This window comes from Rhododendron vialii, chromosome 10a (assembly GCF_030253575.1).
Source record: "Rhododendron vialii isolate Sample 1 chromosome 10a, ASM3025357v1".
Lineage (NCBI taxonomy): Eukaryota > Viridiplantae > Streptophyta > Magnoliopsida > Ericales > Ericaceae > Rhododendron > Rhododendron vialii.
Window position 1 is genome coordinate 36,989,031 of NC_080566.1, and position 19,236 is coordinate 37,008,266.

At 38.4% G+C, this 19,236-nt stretch overlaps 1 protein-coding gene and 1 long non-coding RNA gene across 3 annotated transcripts; one reads left to right on the top strand and one right to left on the bottom strand.

The window, feature by feature from the left end:
• Nucleotides 1-5,108: 5,108 nt before the first annotated feature.
• Nucleotides 5,109-12,330, bottom strand: LOC131303686 (MLO-like protein 10). Of its 2 annotated transcripts, none has more exons than XM_058330675.1 (15): nucleotides 12,131-12,330; nucleotides 11,262-11,319; nucleotides 10,942-11,153; nucleotides 10,446-10,562; nucleotides 9,260-9,320; nucleotides 9,063-9,151; nucleotides 8,126-8,200; nucleotides 7,960-8,048; nucleotides 7,779-7,828; nucleotides 7,633-7,673; nucleotides 7,327-7,500; nucleotides 6,778-6,813; nucleotides 6,588-6,655; nucleotides 6,403-6,463; nucleotides 5,109-5,709 (listed from the first exon to the last, which is right to left on the bottom strand). In XM_058330675.1, the coding sequence occupies exons 1-15, from the start codon at nucleotides 12,257-12,259 to the stop codon at nucleotides 5,302-5,304; spliced, it is 1,668 nt and encodes a 555-aa protein (XP_058186658.1). In that variant the 5' UTR covers nucleotides 12,260-12,330; the 3' UTR covers nucleotides 5,109-5,301. The 2 variants fall into 2 exon arrangements, with proteins under 2 accessions (XP_058186658.1, XP_058186657.1); XM_058330674.1 differs by having other exon boundaries at nucleotides 10,446-10,564; nucleotides 10,938-11,153.
• Nucleotides 9,559-11,024, top strand: LOC131303687 (uncharacterized). The gene is made up of 3 exons (XR_009192130.1): nucleotides 9,559-9,573; nucleotides 10,385-10,564; nucleotides 10,938-11,024. It is a non-coding gene; the product is annotated as an uncharacterized LOC131303687 (long non-coding RNA).
• Nucleotides 12,331-19,236: the final 6,906 nt, after the last annotated feature.

Below are 19,236 nucleotides of genomic sequence, written 5' to 3' on the forward strand. Positions count from 1 at the left end.
TATCATTATTCTTTGAGAAATTGAATTAAAGAAATGATAACATGGTAAATTCATATGAGAGAGAGAGAGAGAGAGAGAGAGAGAGAGAGAGAGTATGAATAACATGATATATTCATATGAATAGAGGAAAAAAGGAACGTGGATACTAGTAAAAAAGATGAAGGCTTGTATAAATTACTACCCTTCAAAATAGGTTAACCAGCTATGTCTAGCCTTGCTAAGCCCCTTTTGTATGCTCTCTAGTCAAGTGGTTAAAATTTGTCGAAAGCAAAAGCTCATTATTACTAGTTCTTATGTGCAAGAAATTTTTGTTGTAATTATATTTTTTCACGTATAAGGCTATTTTTTTTTGGTTCTTTTGTAGTACGGAGTATTAGATTAGATTGTTAGGAATCTCACATGCTGTAGTGTCCCGTTATTGTAACTTTTACGTAATTGTTTAACAAAAAAATAGACTAATATTGGATGAAACTTGATCCCACCCCCCAAAATGGAGGATATTTGTCAAAGATAATAGGATAGTTTCTGCCTCTTCCTTTCTTTAAAGTTTAAAAAATATATATTTGTATTAGTTTGTTTGCCACATTAACCTAGTTATTGAAATTGAGTTAGATTTTTTCAAAATCTATATACGTTTTGACAAGTACTTCACGTCACAGCTTTTGTGTTGCAACACAAATATGAAACTTTACGTTTGGAGTTTTCAAAGTGAAGCGAACATTCATTAAAGAAATATCTCGACAAGAAAGAACGATGGACAAACAAAAGGACCAATTTTGTAAGATTTTTTGTTCTGATCAGCCAGTTTTGTAAGATTATCGAATTTTGTGTGAAAGATCTATACCAAATGAAAGAATACCATCTAGACGATACTAAAGTGAAGGAATACCATCGAATTTAATTCGTCTACATAATCTACATAATTCGGAAAATCAAATTTAAAGTAGCGAACCTTTTTTTTTTTTGTTAGCTACATGTTAGAGCATCCACATCTATCTCTCTTCTTCCCTCTCCAAACTAAATTGAAGAGCCAAAACTGAGAAAACACCCCAATATCAGCCTCTCTTCTTTCCTCACTATTTTACAAAAAATTAACGTTTTCTACAGTGGCTCGTTTCCTTTACAGAGCCACTGTTCACTCGCGTTGGAATATTTTAATCACTCCCTCTCTACCAATTGATGACGATGGCGACAAGGACCTGGTTGGGGAAGTTGCCGTTGAAGATGAAGATCACGACGCAGACGATGAAGGCGAATGATTCGAGTCGGAATTGAAAACTATATACGGTTTTACAATAGCGGAAGATCTGGGTTGGGGATTTTGTTTGAAAAGGAGAGAGAGAGAGAGAGAGATTGATTGGGTTTCCGTTCATGTTTGCTGGTTTTTGGGTTGAGGTTGAGAGGAAGTGAGAGTAAAGTTAGAGAGAGAGGTTGCTGTTTTTGCCAGGTTTTTTTTTTTTTCGTTGTTTCTGTTTTGCTGGTTTGGCTGGGGGTAGGGGTAGAGGGAGTGAGAGTAAAGTAGTTTTTATTTATTTATTTTTAAGTATGAATATTTAATTAAGTAGAGAGTGAGAGTAAAGAGTTTGATTCTATGTAATTGTGAAAAAGTGATAAGTTAAAGTAGAGAAGTGGATTTTAAAGATTAATTTGGTCCAAAATCAGCTAAGGCTGATGCGGATGCCCTTGTACTTTCCCCAAGCCCCTCTTTGTTATCTTATTTAATTCGATTTAGGAGAGTATAACCTCAACGACAGATAATAACTTTTGAATAAATTGACAATCTCTGATCGCTTACTGTCACATTTCTGAATTTGATTAGTTTAGATTATGGGAATTGAAGAAAATGTAAGAAATTAAGGAAAAGGGAGAAAAGTGTTAAGAGAAAAGGAAAAATTGACAGATTTATATATTCATGTTATATTTGGTTCGTGATGGCGTTCCCCCCAAAATGTCTTCCTCAAGGAGAAAGAAAAAAATGGATTGGGTTTTTCATGGTGGTCCCCCATCTCTCTCTCTCTCTCTCTCTCTCTCTCTCTCTCCTTGTTTGATTAGGGATGACATTCTCATCCAAATCGGACCCATGATTGATACGAAATGATTTTTAACCGATCTTTTTAACCGTGATTATGGTTGTTTTGTGGCTACTTCTATGGGAGTATCATTGGGGTGTTCTAGTCCTGCAATAGCAGAGGCGATGGCATTGCGACGGAGATGCAGTTGGGACTTCATTTGGGCTTGACATCAGTTGTGATGAAGAGTGATTCTCAATCTATAATCAATATGCTCAATGGCCAAATTGAAGTTAGTCAAGATGTGCGCGTTGCTCTGAATGATGTGAGGGTATTAGAGAGGAATTTTCGTAGTTGCATTTTTTTTTTCTCTAGGCTCTCTATTAACAATGTAGCGCATGTTTTGGCTTGTAAGGAGTATAGTCTTTGGACTGAGTCCCCTTCTACGTGGATTCTTGATCCCTTATTAAGGGATCGGAGCTCCACTTGATGTTTTGATGCGTAATAATATTCTCTGTTATCGGTTTTGGCAAAAAAAAAAAAAAAAGGCTTTCCAATTCCTAATTTGCACAGTTATATTAACACTAACGATTTTATGTTACATACAATCTCGTGTATCTCCTACGAACCCAAATGTCCTCGCTATCTCATTTTTAGTCCCAGCTCTAAAATTTTACAAAAGTGTTATGCACACAACGGTTGTGTAAAATACAACACACAACAAATCTCTAGCCGTCTATTGTTGTAATAAATGCCTATGATTTACTCAAACTCTTCCCCATAAAAGTTAGACTTTTCTTTGGAAGAATTTTTTAAAATCTAGAAGGTTCAAATACATCTAGACAGTCAAAATCACGCACACAACTAACACAATGATTATACGAATAACATTTTTGTAAATTTTATAATAAAAAATAATGAACGCACATTAAAGTTTGGTGGCCCCTTTGTAAACTAAGCCATGCCAAACATGTGAAATTGTCTTCCGAGTTGGCCCCTCTTATCTGACAAGATCCTTTCTCCACTTCAAATACTTTGTTCTCCTCCTTTTCCTTTTCTGTTTTGCATTATCCAATTACTAGCTACATCTTTTTCGAACTGTCGCCTTCCTCTTGTTTTATCCCCTTTACATCCGCTCTTATGAGAGCTTCCAAATAGACATAAAAGGTCCCGTTTGACAACAGTGATAGATGATTGAAATTCGTAAGGAGATTAGATTAGGATTAGAATTAATAATGAGAAGTGATTGGTAAGGAGATTAGATTGGTGATAAGTATGTTTGTTTGAGATGTAATTAGATGATGAGATTATTAACATCGTGTTTGTTTCACATGTGATGGGATTGAATTGATAGTTTAATTTTGTTTTTGCCCCTCCCCCAAAAACTGAAACAACACACACTGAAAAATAAAAAATATAATACCAACAGGAAAAAACCCAGCACACAGTTGCATACACAACCCCACCCCACCCGCGCACACAGGAAAAGTTTTAGCAGTGGTGAGTTGTAGGTATTTTGGTCATTAGTTGGTTTAAGCAAGGATAGGACGGTAATTTCGTATGGCTTGGGTATAGACTGGACTATGAATATCAACTGTGAGAGGGTATAGTGAATCCCCCCTAATACCCACCTTGTTAGTCCTAAGGACTAATAATTCCAACCCATTTTAGGTTACCAAACACAATATTAATAATCTCTTGGGATTGGTAATCCAATCCCAAAGGTTTATCAAACGGGGCTATGTATGAGGCTATTTTCTTTTTCTTTTCTGGGAAATGGAGGTGTCCCAACTCTTTTCACGCTTACACGTGAGATGAGGCGGTCCCGAGAGTTAGTAAGGAGAATCGAACTTGAGATATTTTACAGGAAAATACCACCAAACTGACCGCTTGGTGTTATGGCACTATTTTCTTGTTCTTGTGGCTTCTCTATTGTGCTTTCAAAATGGGTTGTGTTTTGAGATCAAAAATTTAATCTGTACTGTTAATATTGTAGGACTTGGATTGAACATTTATGTCTATTTGGAGCCATCTTTCTTGATTCTCTTTATTTTCAACCGTCTAGGAGAAATACCTTAAAATAAAATCATTAACAAAACAATTTTGATCATTCTAAAAACTTGTCGATGCGCATGTAAAACATAACTCAAAAATCTTGTCTTAGGTTTTGTGTTCATTTTCAAATAGCTTTATCGAAAGTATGCCTTGTAAATTTTTGCAGCTCTTGTCTTAATTTGTAGGATCTTATTGTGGTTGACTGAAAAAATAAACTTTTGTCATTGTAATTAATAAGGTGCCCCCATCATGATAGATTTCTGAATCTGTTCTTGAACCCCGCTGCATTCCCATCCGTAATACCGCCCAATTACTCCTACCGGAGACGGGGACAGAATGAGTGCAAGCCGGGCCAAATTCGTCCCGTTGCCATCCTTGTCTATGCATTTAGGAAGAGTTCAGCACCGACATTTAGACCTCTACAAACAAACAAGGCTATTAGTAGTGGGCCGGAGCTCGGGTTGGTCAGTTGGGCTGCCGGCGGGCCCAATATGGGAAAAGCCTGGTCGGACTCGACAGCCAACTTCCATTTGCGACCACATGCTCCTCGGTAGCCTGGAGCTTCGCAGGCAGGCTGAGTTGTTTGGTCGGAATCTTGATGGATCGCATATGGATTGGTTGTGACACGTTGGCATTGAGTTTGTCCGGCCCGATCATGTGGCACCTCTTGTGGTCCAGACACGTGCTTCCCGACAGTGTGTCAATTGTAATCGTCATGGGGCATGTGCTCGACACGAGCTACCTTAGAGACCCAAACAGGGGACTCTCTGTATAAGGTACAGTACAAATCCTAGAAGAGGTACGTAGTCTTTTCCCACTCTTATCTTTGTACTTTCCTTCTCCTTCGACTGGGACTGACTTAGCTATCCGAGTGCCTACCAGTCATTCCCAGCTGGCAAGGCACTAACGTGGTTTCCTGTCTTGCAGAGTTAGGTAGGGAGGGAGGAGCTCAGTCTAGATTTAGATCCAGAGTTCCAACTATAAGAACACCACCCCACACTATAAACTTGGATAAAGTAAAGCCAGCCAATCTTTGACTAATAATTGAAGCAAAAGCAAAAAAATGAGAATTAAAAGTTGTAATATTTGGACATAAATGTCAAATTTACAAGAAATGGCACTATACTTAGCCTAGCTAACATTCAAACAACTGTACTATTGCATCAAAATACATAGAACAAAAAATAACTCCCAGATTTGAAGGAAAAAACAGTGGGATGATCACCCGCATAATCTTTCACTTCAACGGAGCGGGCTTCACGAATGAGAAGTCATCCACGTTTCTATTTTCATCTACGCCGTTGGGTGCGCTCGGTTCAATCTCCGAAACATTGTTATCAACTCTTACGATCAAGTTGGTTGTCGATGATGTGGGGGAAAGTGGTTCGGCTTCATAGTCGGACTGCTCCGGGTCTGTCTCGTAGGTGAAGGATCGGGTGGAGTGACCGGTGGTCTTGAACCGGTGGAGGGTTGCTCCGACTGAGTGCAAGGTTGAGCTCATGGAAGCTGTCGGGCTTCCGCCTCCTAGTGTTCGTGCTGGAGACTTCCCTCCTTTGCCAGTCCTCTTCTTTACTGCATTGTGCCACTTCTTAAGGGCCTTGGATGTTTGTTCATCAAAGATTGATTTTTTCATGTGTGAGCCCATCTGAAATTCCATCATAAAGCCGTCAGCAATCAATCATTAAACAAAATCAAACGGGACTGAAATGAACCAAGCAACTCAACTCGTGTTCTACTCGTTAAAAGCTCGTTCGAGATTGACTCGTAATGCAAACAAGCCAAGTGACCCCATTTTGAAGCTTGTAGATTCTTATAGCTTATGGAATTCCAACTATCTGAACATACTTTCAATAGCAAGCAAATCACAATGACTTATTTTGTTATTTCCGGTTATACTTCGATGATGCCTTGTTATAATGGATATCGAGCTTCTCAAGTTCAGCCAGATAGCCAGTGATCAGCTCAGTTGAAGCTCGTTAACAAAATCAGCTCAACTGATGAATAAACATTGAACATATTTTGAAACTCATTATGTTTTTAAGCCAGCTAGAACAATCCAGTGGTCGACCCAATTAAGCTCATTAAGTCACCTCCAGCAATAATATAAGACTCCATCTAAATTCGTAGGACAAATCTTCAGCATGATAACAACTTTCCGTGCTGTTCAAACTGATTTGGATCGATCGTTTGACATAGAGCACGAGAATGTGGCATTGTCAAAAGCTTGTGTCAACAAAATTTAGAATCAAAGGCCTGCTTTTTGTTTGTTTTTTGTTTTTGTTTTTTTTTATCAATATACAAGAAAAGGCTTGTTAAATGCCGCAGACTTTTCAAGTACCTGAGCTACAAGGGCGTACAGAGGAAGCGTAATGTAGCTGCATAGTAACAAAACTCCAACCCTGCGAACCCAACAAAGTTCATTCCAGTAAGTCCAGGTCAATTTCAGAGCTTCAGTAAAAATTCAAGTCCAAGCATAAGGCAACTATTTAAATTGTAATGAGAAATTATGGAAGAAAAGCTCACCCCAAAGCAATTTTCCCAATCACAAGCTTGTAGTTGTCATGGAAGCAAGAGTTTAGCCCAAACTCATACTGCATAGAAAGAAAACTCCGTGTCAACTTTGTCAAGGTTATTAGGAATTTAGGAAGGACGAAAAAAATATAAAGACGTATTTGAAATTTTGTAGTGAGGATAGAGAGAAAAATATCATTACACATATCCACAGGAAGTACGTTAATTGGAATGCATTCTGCACACAGTACAAAGCAATAGATATCGGTTAGTAAACAATGATTTGTAGAAAGAAGATAAGTACAAACAGCGAACTTCAAAGCGAATGTTGAGATCAAAGAGCAAGTACCAAAATAAGTATTTCAAAATCAGCATAGCTAAATGCATCATGCACCCTTGATTTTATATTAGATTCACAAAAACCTCTTATCTCATGGATATCGAGCAGTAGAAACATGATTCTCCATCTGTAAATTCCACATGTTCATTCGTCTCTTCACTATAGGTGTAAGACGAAATAAACTTGTTTCGAATGTTATCTAAATGACGCCAAAGCAATTTTCATTTGAGATTGAACATTCTAGGTGAGATGCTCTTAACTGCTTTAAAAGAAAGTGTGGGCTTCAAACAACTTTCTCCACTTTTTCTAGTGTAGATTTTGAATGTTCATCCAATCACATAAGCTAGTGTCTGTGTTCTATAATCCGGAGATTACTTCAGGTTTATTTTCACAACAGAGTACATTTAGTACCTGAAATAAGGCAAAGTGGATTAGATTAAGCATTAGATGTGGTCGACCAAACCAAAAGTACTTGTCTGAGCCTTGCACAAGAGGAATTCCTTGGACAACTGCATGTCTTTCTGTGATTTCAAGCGCCATCTTAGTCAAAATGGCTTGGAGCTTTGTTCCAACAGCTAAGATTATCTGAAAATCAATTAAAAACAAAAATATAAATGTATAAGCATATGCAGCATATGATAAAGAATCGCCTTCCCTCTTAATCTGACAAAAAAAGAAAAGAAAAGAAAAACTACATGACGGAAACTAGATTCTTACAAATAGAGGAATTAGTGCTGCCCAAAACAACGCCTGCCACCCTGAAATTGATATTAACATTCATAAAAAAGAGGAAAAATGGAGACTAAAATCGGCAGAGGGAAATTATTAATTGCAATTGTATTCCAATGAAAAAAGGGCCTCACCACTGACGTTCAGGAGCAAGAAAACCACGAATGATGCCCACAAGACCGGACTGTCAACATCATCAAAAAATTCAGGAGACAGAACATAGGATAGGAGTACTTATATTGAAAATAGGCTACAGTGGAGTCGCAAAACCTCAATCTATTTCAAAAAAAGCAGAGATTTAAAAGGTTATATTACCTGACTCCCACAACTGTCTTATAGTCATCCTCTAATGACCTCTTGATGTATTTTTGGAAGTTAAATTTACTTCCCGGAGCCAAATGAACCTATAAAAACACCATGGTTAGATAAAAGGAAGATAGTCTACAACAGCGTACAGGTTTTTATCACCAATAAAGCTTACACTGATGAATCCGTTGCGCAAGGTCAAGTAGTCCGACCTACTAACAGACCTAAAAAATTGTCGAAAGAAACATCCCTGCAAGAAAAATCAACAATAAATAAGTTGTCTAATTGCTGTTTACGCTTAGCAAAAAGAAAAAAGTTGTCTAACAGTAGGCTTATTTCAAGCTAATCAGATGATAACACAACTTTTAGGGCTTAAACAATGAGAGAATTATACTCAAAACACCATGCCTACTTATGGTCACTTCGTTTTCTTTTTTGGTTATGCTATGTAAATAGGGAGTAGGGGGTGTCCTAACCAATTCAGAGACAATGATACATAAGGAAGAGCAACCACAAAGTAAGATGTAATCCAAAAGAAAAGTAAAACCAATGGCAAGGTTGTTCACGAGCCGTTGCTCACTCCCACTTACATACTAGTGTAGGTTTCCTAAATTAAACCATTTGTTTACAAGAGGAAATAAAAAGCACCATTTGCCTAAGGGTTTGGTTTGAACTCAGGAAGGAAAAAGAAGAGATACAAAATTTCCCTCATCTAATTCCTATTTCCTAATTTGGAAAGAGGAAGGGAAGAATCAAATAAACTAATCGAATTTGGCTTCATACTTTTCTTCTTTTTCTTTTCACTTTTCACTTCGCTCTTCGCTCTTCACTTATTCTCTTTCCTCTTTCCTTTACAGTCAAAACAAGGGGAAAATTCCTTCAACATTCCTTTCTTCATTGTTAAACCAGCAAGGGGAAATAAATACACATCCCCTAAGACTTCCATCTTATTTTCTCTTCTTTTACCTTCTTTTCCAGAACTTCCAAACGCAAAATGAAGAGTGTGATATAAACACCAGCAAGTGAGATTGAAGATACTTGAATTTCCAAAGTATGTCAAACAAATAGATCAGTTCAAATGAATAAGTGAGGTTCAGAGAACAATATCTTACAACATAAAAGAAGAATGGAATCCGAGTCCAGAAACTAGTGTGTGCTCTCACAAATGATGTCTCGTGCGTAAGCCTGAATCTTGAGGGATCTGCACGTTACAATTGCGAACAAAATATCAATGTGATACCAATGTTTGGGACCAAGAAATAGAAGATTTCAAACTAAAACACAAAGAATTCATATCATGCAATAATACCATTTGAAAACTCATAGTCATGGGATTCAGTCTCCTGCTCCCACTGCTTCCACCCCCGAATCTGCATGAAGTAGCTTTCATCAGGCAACTAAAGGTATTCAGTGTCGGGTATATCATCTAGAATCTAAACATAACCATTAGAAGAGTATCAGATCAATAAAATACCAAAAGGAGTGTACATTTTAGGTTGAGAACTTTTGGGGGAGATTTTGATTCAGGTCATTCAATCCAGCTAATTATGCATCTGCTTTCCCCTATTGCTCTGAGGTTGGAACACACGAGTCCCAGATCTATTACGGTTCAATTCAAGTTTTGTCACATAAGATAGCGGGTTAATACTCTTAGACAATCTTGGTGAGAATTCAATCCCAGAAGCTATTTATTTAGGTGATGTAGAGAAAGGTACACAAGGGGTCAACCGAACCACATAAATTGAAGTGTTGCAAAAATATCGTGCATTTTCCAATTCGATTTTAATATTTTTTGTCACACCCAGATTTAGTCCAAAATTGCCTCAATCCCAATCACTAGAAGTCCTAAATTGCCTCGGCCATTTTAGGTTTTCATACCATTACCCATAAATTCTTACTCCATCCCTCAGTGAGGGTTCTCTCGAGCTTGTTATGGAACATTATTTTCATACCCAGGTGATGTGCAATTTTGATTGACACCCTCGCTCACCCTTGTATGATGCACTCCCCGCATGCAAGCGAGGCACACTCCCTTCTTATTCCTTGTACTTCGGGTTTGATACCATGTCACACAATTATGAGCAGAACTCAACCCCAAAAGCTTGCTCTTGAGGTGAGGGTGCCCACGCTTGTAACACTTATATGCTGCACAGTATTTCCATATCCATACATTGCGGGACTTTGCTTCACAACTACAACAATGGGCTCTCCAATGCAACAAAATAAAGTACAGGGTTCGAACTGAGGTGACTTGTTTACAGCTTGTTTGGTTTAGTTCAAAAGAAAATGTACCAAGCTCATCTTAACTTGGGGCTGAGTATTTTACACTAATCTCTCACAATCAGCAAACCAACTCATTTTGATACGGTACTGGCTTAGGTTGGCAAAGCAAAAGGGCATTTTGCCAACCTAACTTAAAGAAAATTCATTGGAGCCAGGCTTCTATGAATGGCTTTAAATGACTCGAAAACAAATACAATCACAATTTAGATTACCTTTAGTCGCCCAAGCCCCATCGTGACAGCACTGTATAGCACATGAAGAACTGCTAAAAAGAATATGAGGATATGTAACTGATGCAGTCCATCGACAGTTATGATTGGCACCTTACCCTGTTGGCAAGAAAAAGGTTGATTAGGGAACAATGCATGTCCGTCTTCCTTTCACCCAATGAAAGTTGTAAACATCCTGCTCAAACAATGAAGTACGCATAGCTCTATAGAGATACCGAAATGAGAGGAATGTGAAGCTTTAAGTTTCAAATAATTCTAAGGCTATGATTAGGTTGAGAGAGTACCATTAAAATAAACATAAATATACATAGATGCATATATAGCATCGCGCCTGGCTAACAAAATTGTTCACTCTTTAGTGCCAATAATAGGCTCTAGATAACAAATTCGTCAACTATTTTGATACGTATACTTTACAATTAAGTATTTACAACTGTGTTGTCAAGTAAGCTGTTTGATCACTGATAGAATTAGTTACCTCCTTGCAACTGGAAGAATAACCAGCTAGCATTCGGTGTTCATACCACAAAAGCCTCCGGCGATTATCACCTTCTTCACTGGTTTTACTGGTTTCGTACTTACTAGGACATGGCAACATAGTATCTGCAACCTTAGTGGGAATACAGATTTTGGCAATGTAGTACTGGCTAAATACCAGGATCAATGATATGAAACCAAGAATCATCAACTCTGCAGTAATAAAACAAAAGTCAAACAAGAGATGCTTCTTTTTAGGTCGAAGAAAACACCAGAAACCGCCAAAAACATAATGCAAAGAAAAGAGTACCATTCTCTTACCAGCTTTAACCTTCTCCAAAGCTTCATACAGAGCTTTCTTGTGCTTTTCCGTGAGCCACTGAAATGAAAACGTATAGTCATTACCGCATTACCGATTGCAGAAAATAAAGGACATCGAAATTGAATCCAAAAGTTTAAGTCCACCAAAAGTAAAACATCAACTTGAAATCTAATTAGGTAATAAATTCATCAACAGGAAGAAGCAAATAAAGAAGCAAACAAGAATGGAAAAAGATCAGGAAAAGACCCAACTACAGTTAATGATTTTCCATACATGGAAACAGACCCATTCTTGGCAGACAAGATTTGGAGCACCAAGCGGTAAGGAGGGCGGAGAAGGTAATACAAGCACAGGTTTCCAGTTCGACTCCCATTAAAAGCAAAATCCTTTGAGCTATGTTTCTTGCAAGCGAAAGCTTGCACGAAATAGCCATGGAAGGGAATCAGTTTGTTGTGCGGCACGCGATCCAAAGTTGCAGTTAGTGGGATCGGTTCCGAATTGCTCCCTCCGTCAGCAAAGACAGTCCACTACCAAACTGTGTAATTTTTAGATATATAAAATAAAAAAAAAACAGTACTTCCATGTTTAATTTTTAAAATTTCTTGAGACCAGATTAAACACGAATTTTCTTTACTTTAATTGCATGTCTTTTCGTGGTTTGACAAGCAATCCGAACTAAAAGTAAGAAAAATAAAGCGAAATCCAACTACTGACATAAAAGAACTGAGGTCAAAATCAAGAAAAAGCAACAATATAGCACTTAAAGATTCCTCCCAAACAGATAAGAATACCCAAAGACAAAGTGGAGCACAAATAGTTGAATCCTATTCTGGGTTCCACTGCAAAATGGAGTATGAACTAGAAGTACCTCTCCAAGTTTGTGGAGGATCTTCTCCAATAAAAGTGAGATGATGATGATGATGGCACACACACCAGCAACTGCCCATGTAGGCGTTTGATCAAGCTCTCTTGATGTACCACTTGTATCCCCCGCCATAATTCCAGATACCCAGAAACCAAAACAATTATATATGTACGTATACGACAAATCTAGGGAGAGAGAGAGAGAGAGAGAGAGAGAGAGAGAGCGAGCGAGGGAGGGAGGGAGGGAGAGAGAGAGAGAGAGAGAGAGAGCGAGCGAGGGAGGGAGGGAGGGAGAGAGAGAGAGAGAGAGAGAGAGGATAAGAGCTTCAGAGTTCAGCAGAAGATATAAGAAGAAAATGGATATACAGTAAATCCTTGTCTATCTACATAGATTATGTTTATATATATTTATATATATAGGTGTGAAAGAAGCCTTCTCATTAGGGATTATGGGTTTGATTTGATCGAACATTGAAAAAGGACATGCTCTCTTCAAAAGTTTTGAGTTCAAAACCTCGTAAGAACCATCAATTCTTTTGAGATCGATCCAAACAGAACTTTTAACTTTAATTTGGATTCCCGCACGTAGGTGATAGAATTGGTGTTTCAGAAATCGATCCAAACAGAACTTTTAACTTTAATTTGGATTCCCGCACGTAGGTGATAGAATTGGTGTTTCAGAATTAATGTGATGCGCAAAAATTTGCCTCAATTCTTGAATTATTAAAAAAATGAAAAAGAATTATTGGGCTGCGAAGGAATCTGAGGTGGGAAAGTCTGACGGGGAAGAAAAAATCAAAGGAAATGGTGGGTTGTTGAAAAGTAGTGCTCAAGGAGGTTTTAAACAGTCAACGGACAGAGACATGATCAATTCCCTTATTATACCAGACTTACCAGTTGAAAGAAACGCGGGTTTAGGGGCTAATTATTCTTTGTTATAGTTCGCATTAAACTAGATTTCTTGGTTTGACGCGGGTCCACGGTTGGAGAAGTTTTTCAGTAACGGATAGGTATGGGTCACGTGGTGTCGAGCACGCATTTCGGTCTTCCAAAACACGTTTGGACGGCACAGGTCTGTTTGGGTTTGAGAGGATGTTTTAGTAATTTTACACTTAAAAATTACCCAAACAGATCTGAGCCGTCCAAAACACGTTTGGAACACGTGGCCCGTGCCCACCTGGCACTGAAAAATTTCTCCCACGGTTATTATTTTGTATTTGAAACTTGAAAAGATGTGAAAAGATTAGGCATATGGGGAAAAAAATGTGTTGGGTTCTCATTGCTTTTGAACTGGGATCATGTAATAATTGGCTTTTAACCGCCGCGTGATTAGTTGATGGGTAAACTCTTGAAGTGCCTCGCCCACTGTTCGGGGTTAAGAAATCATACCGTTTAACGCTCGTAGACCGACATAGTAGTGTTGGTATATGCAGTTTAAGAAACATACCATTTGACGCTCCTAGACTGACATAGTAGTGCGGTATATGCATATGGCCCATGGCGGAGTCAGGAAGTGGAGACGGGATGACACTATTAATCGTAAGTTCAAAAATATTTCTTCCCAATTAAGCATGAAATTAATTGAAGTCCAAGTTTTAGAGGCTTTAGAACAAGTTTACTAGTTGTTAGATAAAAATGCTAGTAAATAGTGTAATTTTTTCATTTTATCTACTCACATCACTTTCAATGCTACACCAACACTATTTAGTTAACCTATTATTTATTAAAATAATTTCTTTTAGAGAGAGAGGAGTGAGAGAGAAGAGGAACAGTGCTTTGGGTGAGAGAGGGAGGAGAGAGAAACTATTTATTTAAAGGTTGTTGATGAACAGTGCTTAGGTATTAATACCTAGCCGTTTTATCAAATCCATTTTATGTTCACTTTTACCTCAGTTGCTGCAGCTTGGTTTTTTTGTTTTTTTTTGGTACAATAGCTCAAAAAGGTATTTTAGCTATGCCAGTAAACTTGCTCTGAGATGAGTTTTCTAGTTAGCTATATTGAAAATCACAAATTTCACATGCAATCAACAGATAAATTTGAAGATCTTAAAATCATACAATGAAATGCCCAGCAATTAAATTCTGAATCAAAGTTAAATCTCTCAAAAAAAAAACTCAATATAACCAATAGATGTTATATAAATAGAGCAATTAAACAACCATAGATCCATGATCAGAACAATGATTTATGAGCACTCAAACAATGGATGGTGATGCTGATATTGATATGGAGTTTATACTTTCCTTTCATGCATGGAAGAGCATTTATGGAATGGTGAAAATAGTTTCCCTACAATTGATTTTCTTTCCTTTACTATGACAAACTATCGCCGTTGGATACCAGAATATTAGTCAATGTAATCAACAGTAACAAGTAGCTGATTTTTCGTGGTGATAAAAAAAAGTATGCGGATCTGTGCCTTTGGGCACAATCAGTTTGCTCACACTTTGCTTATAAGAAAACCATATCGAGTATCGACTCCTTCAAATTGTGCTTAAATTTTCCTTAATCAAATGACAAGTGGATAAGGAAAGGGTGATCAAAAAGTGTGTTAAATCCTTAATTCCTTCACTTGGAAGAATCCTTGAATTTTAGGGCTTGACAATTATATCTTGACGGAAAGTTAGCTGAAGAATCCTTCAATTATGGCATAGATAACGAGTGAATTTTTGTACACGTAGTTGCAGGGGTCAAAAGTCCATTATGTCGACTCAGAATTTCAACGTCAGTCTTTGTCACCTATAATAATTAGTATGGGGCCAATCATGCATTAAATAATGATGCATACGTATCCATATATACTACTCCATTATTCAGCTTTGTATAGAGGGACCTGATCTAGAAAAATTGAATAAATATATATACACCCACTCGTTTATGTGGACTGATTCCTCCGTTACTAATTGTTTAGTCCATTTATATGGATAGAAGCCTTTATTTTAATCTTTTGAAAGTACGCAATTAAACATGATTACAAAGGGATTAATACTGGTCAAATCCCACTAACAATATATCAATGCAGGTAATTTGTGTTGCGTTTGGATGAGTTTTTGAGAAATTTTGTAGGGTTATGAATGTAGAGAAAAATGAGAGTAATGATTGAAAATAGAAATAATGATTAGAGAGATAGAAAGAGAAATAAGAATAATGATTGGAGATATAGGTGAGTAATGATTGGAAATAGAGCTAATGAGTGTTTTTTTTTCAAAAAACAATCCAAACAAAGCATTGGTCTTTAGAGACGAATGAAAATCATTACAGATTGCATGACTTTTCGTTACAATTAGATAGTATGGGTGACGAAAAATTAATAGGGGTGACGAATTTATTTTTGCATGTCCTAAAAAAATATTAATAATTTGGTATTAAGTATGTGATAAACGAAAGCGACTAGGGACCCTCCTGACCAGCAAGGTCGGCATGTGTGCAGGCTCTTCAATACGGCCCCGTTTTGTTGCTACTAAACCCCTTTTCTTTGTTTCTTGTTTGGTACCCATTAAATGGTCGGTTAATGATTTATTTTTTATGGAGTCAATTTTGGGTTTCTAAAAAATAGGCTTCATCCGATATCGGTTAAGGCTTTTAAGAATTCGGAGTGCAAAACACTTAATTTCAAATTAATGATTTATTGGATTTTAGTGGGGCACATTTCATGTCCCACATAGGTAATTCAAAATGCTCATTATTTTTCATGAGTTCTTGAAAAAAATAAGCTCAAGACAATATCGGTAAGAGTTTTTTTTTCAAAATTCATAGAGCGCTCTACGAATTTTGATAAAACTATTAGCAATATCAGATTGAGTCCAATTTTATTTTTTTTTACAAAAACCCATAAAAACATTTAAAAAATAATTATCGGTTTGAATAATTTTTGTTAGATCCAAAATGGACCCCACAAAAAATCAAAAAATCATTTACCATCTTGCCAATTTAATGGGGACCATGAGGAACAAAGAGGATGGATTTGTTGCAGCAAAACGGGGCCGTAATGAAAGGCTAGCACGCATGCCAACCAGCAGGTCCCCAGTCCTAACAAAAGTACACGCCTTCTTATTATTCAGTACTTTCGAAGCATAGCTACGTGGTACTCTTGTACAGTTTCGCATCACACATTTACATGGTGTGCACGACTAGACATATAAAAAATAGAAACCCCATAAATATACGGTGTGAAAATGATCTGAAGCATCATGTAATTGTGGTACGAAACTACTGAATATTTACTCCTCACAAGTGGTTGTTTGGATGAGTAATATTCTTCAAATGTTTTTCATGGGTTCCTACCAAAATAAAAAGCTCAATACAATATTGGTAGGGTTTTTTTCAAAATTCATAGGGCGAACCACGAATTTTGAAAAAGCTCCTATCGGATTGAGTCCACTTTTTTAGCGAAAACCCATAAAAATATTTTTAAGAATAATTAACAGTTTGAATCATTTTTTTGAAATCCAAAATGGCCCCCAAAAATCAATAAGTCATTAACCATCTTGGCAATTTAATGGGTACAACAAGGAACAAGGGGATGGATTTGTTGCAGCAAAACGGGGCCATAATGAAGGGCTAGCACACATGCCAACCCTGCTGGTCAGGTCAGCAGGTCCCCCCGTCCTAACAAAAAGTGCACGCTTTCTTAGATGATGTCTGGCAAATGTCTAATTACTTAGTGCTCTCGAAGCAAGGCTACGTGATGTTTCTGGACACTTTCACATCATGCATTTACATGGAGTACATGACTAAACGTATAGAAAATAGAAACCTCATAAATATGCAGTGCAAAAATTATCCAAAGCATCATGTAATTGTGCTCCGAAACTACTGAAGCATCATGTAATTATTTAATGCTCCCGAAGCACGGTTACGTGGTGCTCTTGGACGCTTTCACACCACACATTTACATGAGATGCACAACTAGACTTATAAAAAATAAAAAATAGTGTAGACACCCCATTCTGGACTGTCCAGATAACGTTATTTGTCGATCTTTTACTTCCCCAATGATGATTATAGTCGAAAACAGATCAAGAACAAAGGTGCGTTTGAACCTTTGAGCGTCCCAAACCCCTTTCAAACCCATTTCCAGCCTTTCAAACCAGAGCCAAACGGCCCCAGCAAAACCCAACTGGCTTGCGCCAGTATATGGGTGACGTACGCCAGTAAGCTGCCACGTGTCAGTCATCGACCATGGGCCCAGCTTTCACTGGCGCACGCCAGTTATAAGTAGCGCACGCCAGTCAAACCCGGTCAAATCAACTTTATTCAGCCACTTGGGCGGGACTTTTGTGCCACCCTGACGTCGACTACAGTGTGCCTGATGGTTGCTTTCCGCAGGAGGCGTTCCCTCTCTCTCCTACACTCCCCATCACCTAGTCCCATGCATTTAATGCATAGAAGGCCCATTTTGCACCTAAGACCAGCCAAACAAAGCCTGGCCTTAACTGGTCTCAGTCCATTCCCCCCCTATAAATACCCCCCTTGCATTCATTTGCAAGGGGTTAGCAACATTAAGAAGTGCCATCTCTCCCTTTCTTCATTCTCCAAGACTTCTTATTCTTTCATCCATTGAAAGATAAGAGAAGGCCATACACTCCCATATCTCCTGCTGCAACCCAGTCACCATATAAGCCACCACCTTCAACCCTCAAGTTCAAAAACCACCACAAAACCACCATACTAAGAGGTATACCACCTTTGTGTTCTCTTCTGTTTTCATCTCCTGAGGGGGATCAGAAAGGTCCAGGCTAGTAGACAATACTAGTCCTGGCCTTAAACTGATAAAATACAGCAGTCGTTTAAAACAAAACATGGCGCACGCCAGTAATTATATGCCGTGCGCCAGTTATGGTGTTACGTGCAATATTGGCGTGGGGATCATGGATCGTCTCTTTTACTAAGTTTCATTCCTGTCAGTCACCTTAGCATGCTAAATAACCAGTTTACTGCTTTCCATATTTAGAACTGTTTAGCGGTTATATCCTATCTTTTTTTTTCATTTCTGTCATAAAAGGCCTCTGGGATCCTTCTGGTCATATTCCAGAGCCCAGATGATGCAAAGCCAAACACTGGAATCGAGGGCTGAATGGCGTGCGGTAGTACCATACTGGCGTACGGCATTAAGTTTTTGGGTCCAGTGGCTGGCCCTTGCATCTGAGCGCAATCTAGGCCCATCTTTTGTCCCCACACTGTTTCGGGGTGTTCTGCTTTCTTTTATGGCCTAAAGCCACTCATTCTGTCTGTATTTGTGCATGTCCTGCTATATTAAACTGCGTGGTTTGCCCTGGGTGTGCGCTGGTCCTTTTCCAGAGCCCAGAGGGTTGCAAACAAAGACTGAGATATCCAACAAGTGGAGTACGCCAGTTTATATGTGGCGTGCGCAGGTTTTATCACCATGCAATGGCTCGACCAGTGCATGCTGGCAGAATCTGCTCACGTCACCTTGTGACAGCGTGCTGCAGTTTGCTCGGGATACTCAGTGCTTGTTCTCAATCTATATTTAAGCATCGCAATCAAACCATTCATATACATTTTGCTATAAATCACGACTTGTTACAGTATTTTAATCCCCATTAGCTGTTCCCCCGCCCTAACTGGCTAAAAAATGACTAAATGAGAGAAAAATGCAAACGCTTTATAAAAATGCCTGAGTAGAGACCGATCTCCGGATTGGGCGAGAGGGGTGCCATAAAACCCTTCCCCTCTCGTAACATGGCTCCCGAACCTCAGATATCGAAGGTGACGACGGACCAGTCTACAAGCCTTTTTCAAAATCAAACAAACGTGGCAAAACGTTTTCGAGTTCGGTTCCTTGGGTGCATTCACCGCTAAAACCCGAGTGGCGACTCTGAATCAAGGCATTTCGCCGCGTCTTTCCAAACAAAAAGGGCCGCACCCGATTTTACAAATGAAATTTCCGGGGGCGCGTGCCCACAAATAGGAACCCCATAAATATGTTGTGCGAGAATGATCCGAAGCATCATGTAATTGTGCTACGAAACTACTGAATGTTTACCCCTCACAAGTGGTTGTTTGGGATGAGTAATGACGAGGTAGCTAGACTTGTGCTACTCGACTTTACTACCAAAAATGCAACTACATTGTATTGGATTGGTTCC

Bases quoted from the DNA above. Each gene is read 5' to 3' on its own strand.
- LOC131303686 (XM_058330674.1), bottom strand. From the start codon at position 12,259: ATGGCGGGGGATACAAGTGGTACATCAAGAGAGCTTGATCAAACGCCT. The intron at 7,829-7,959 runs GTAATATAACCT...TGATGTTGACAG, and splicing joins AAGACAGTTGTGGGAGTCAG to TCCGGTCTTGTGGGCATCAT. The intron at 6,656-6,777 runs GTAATGATATTT...CTTTCTATGCAG, and splicing joins CGTACTTCCTGTGGATATGT to TATGAGTTTGGGCTAAACTC.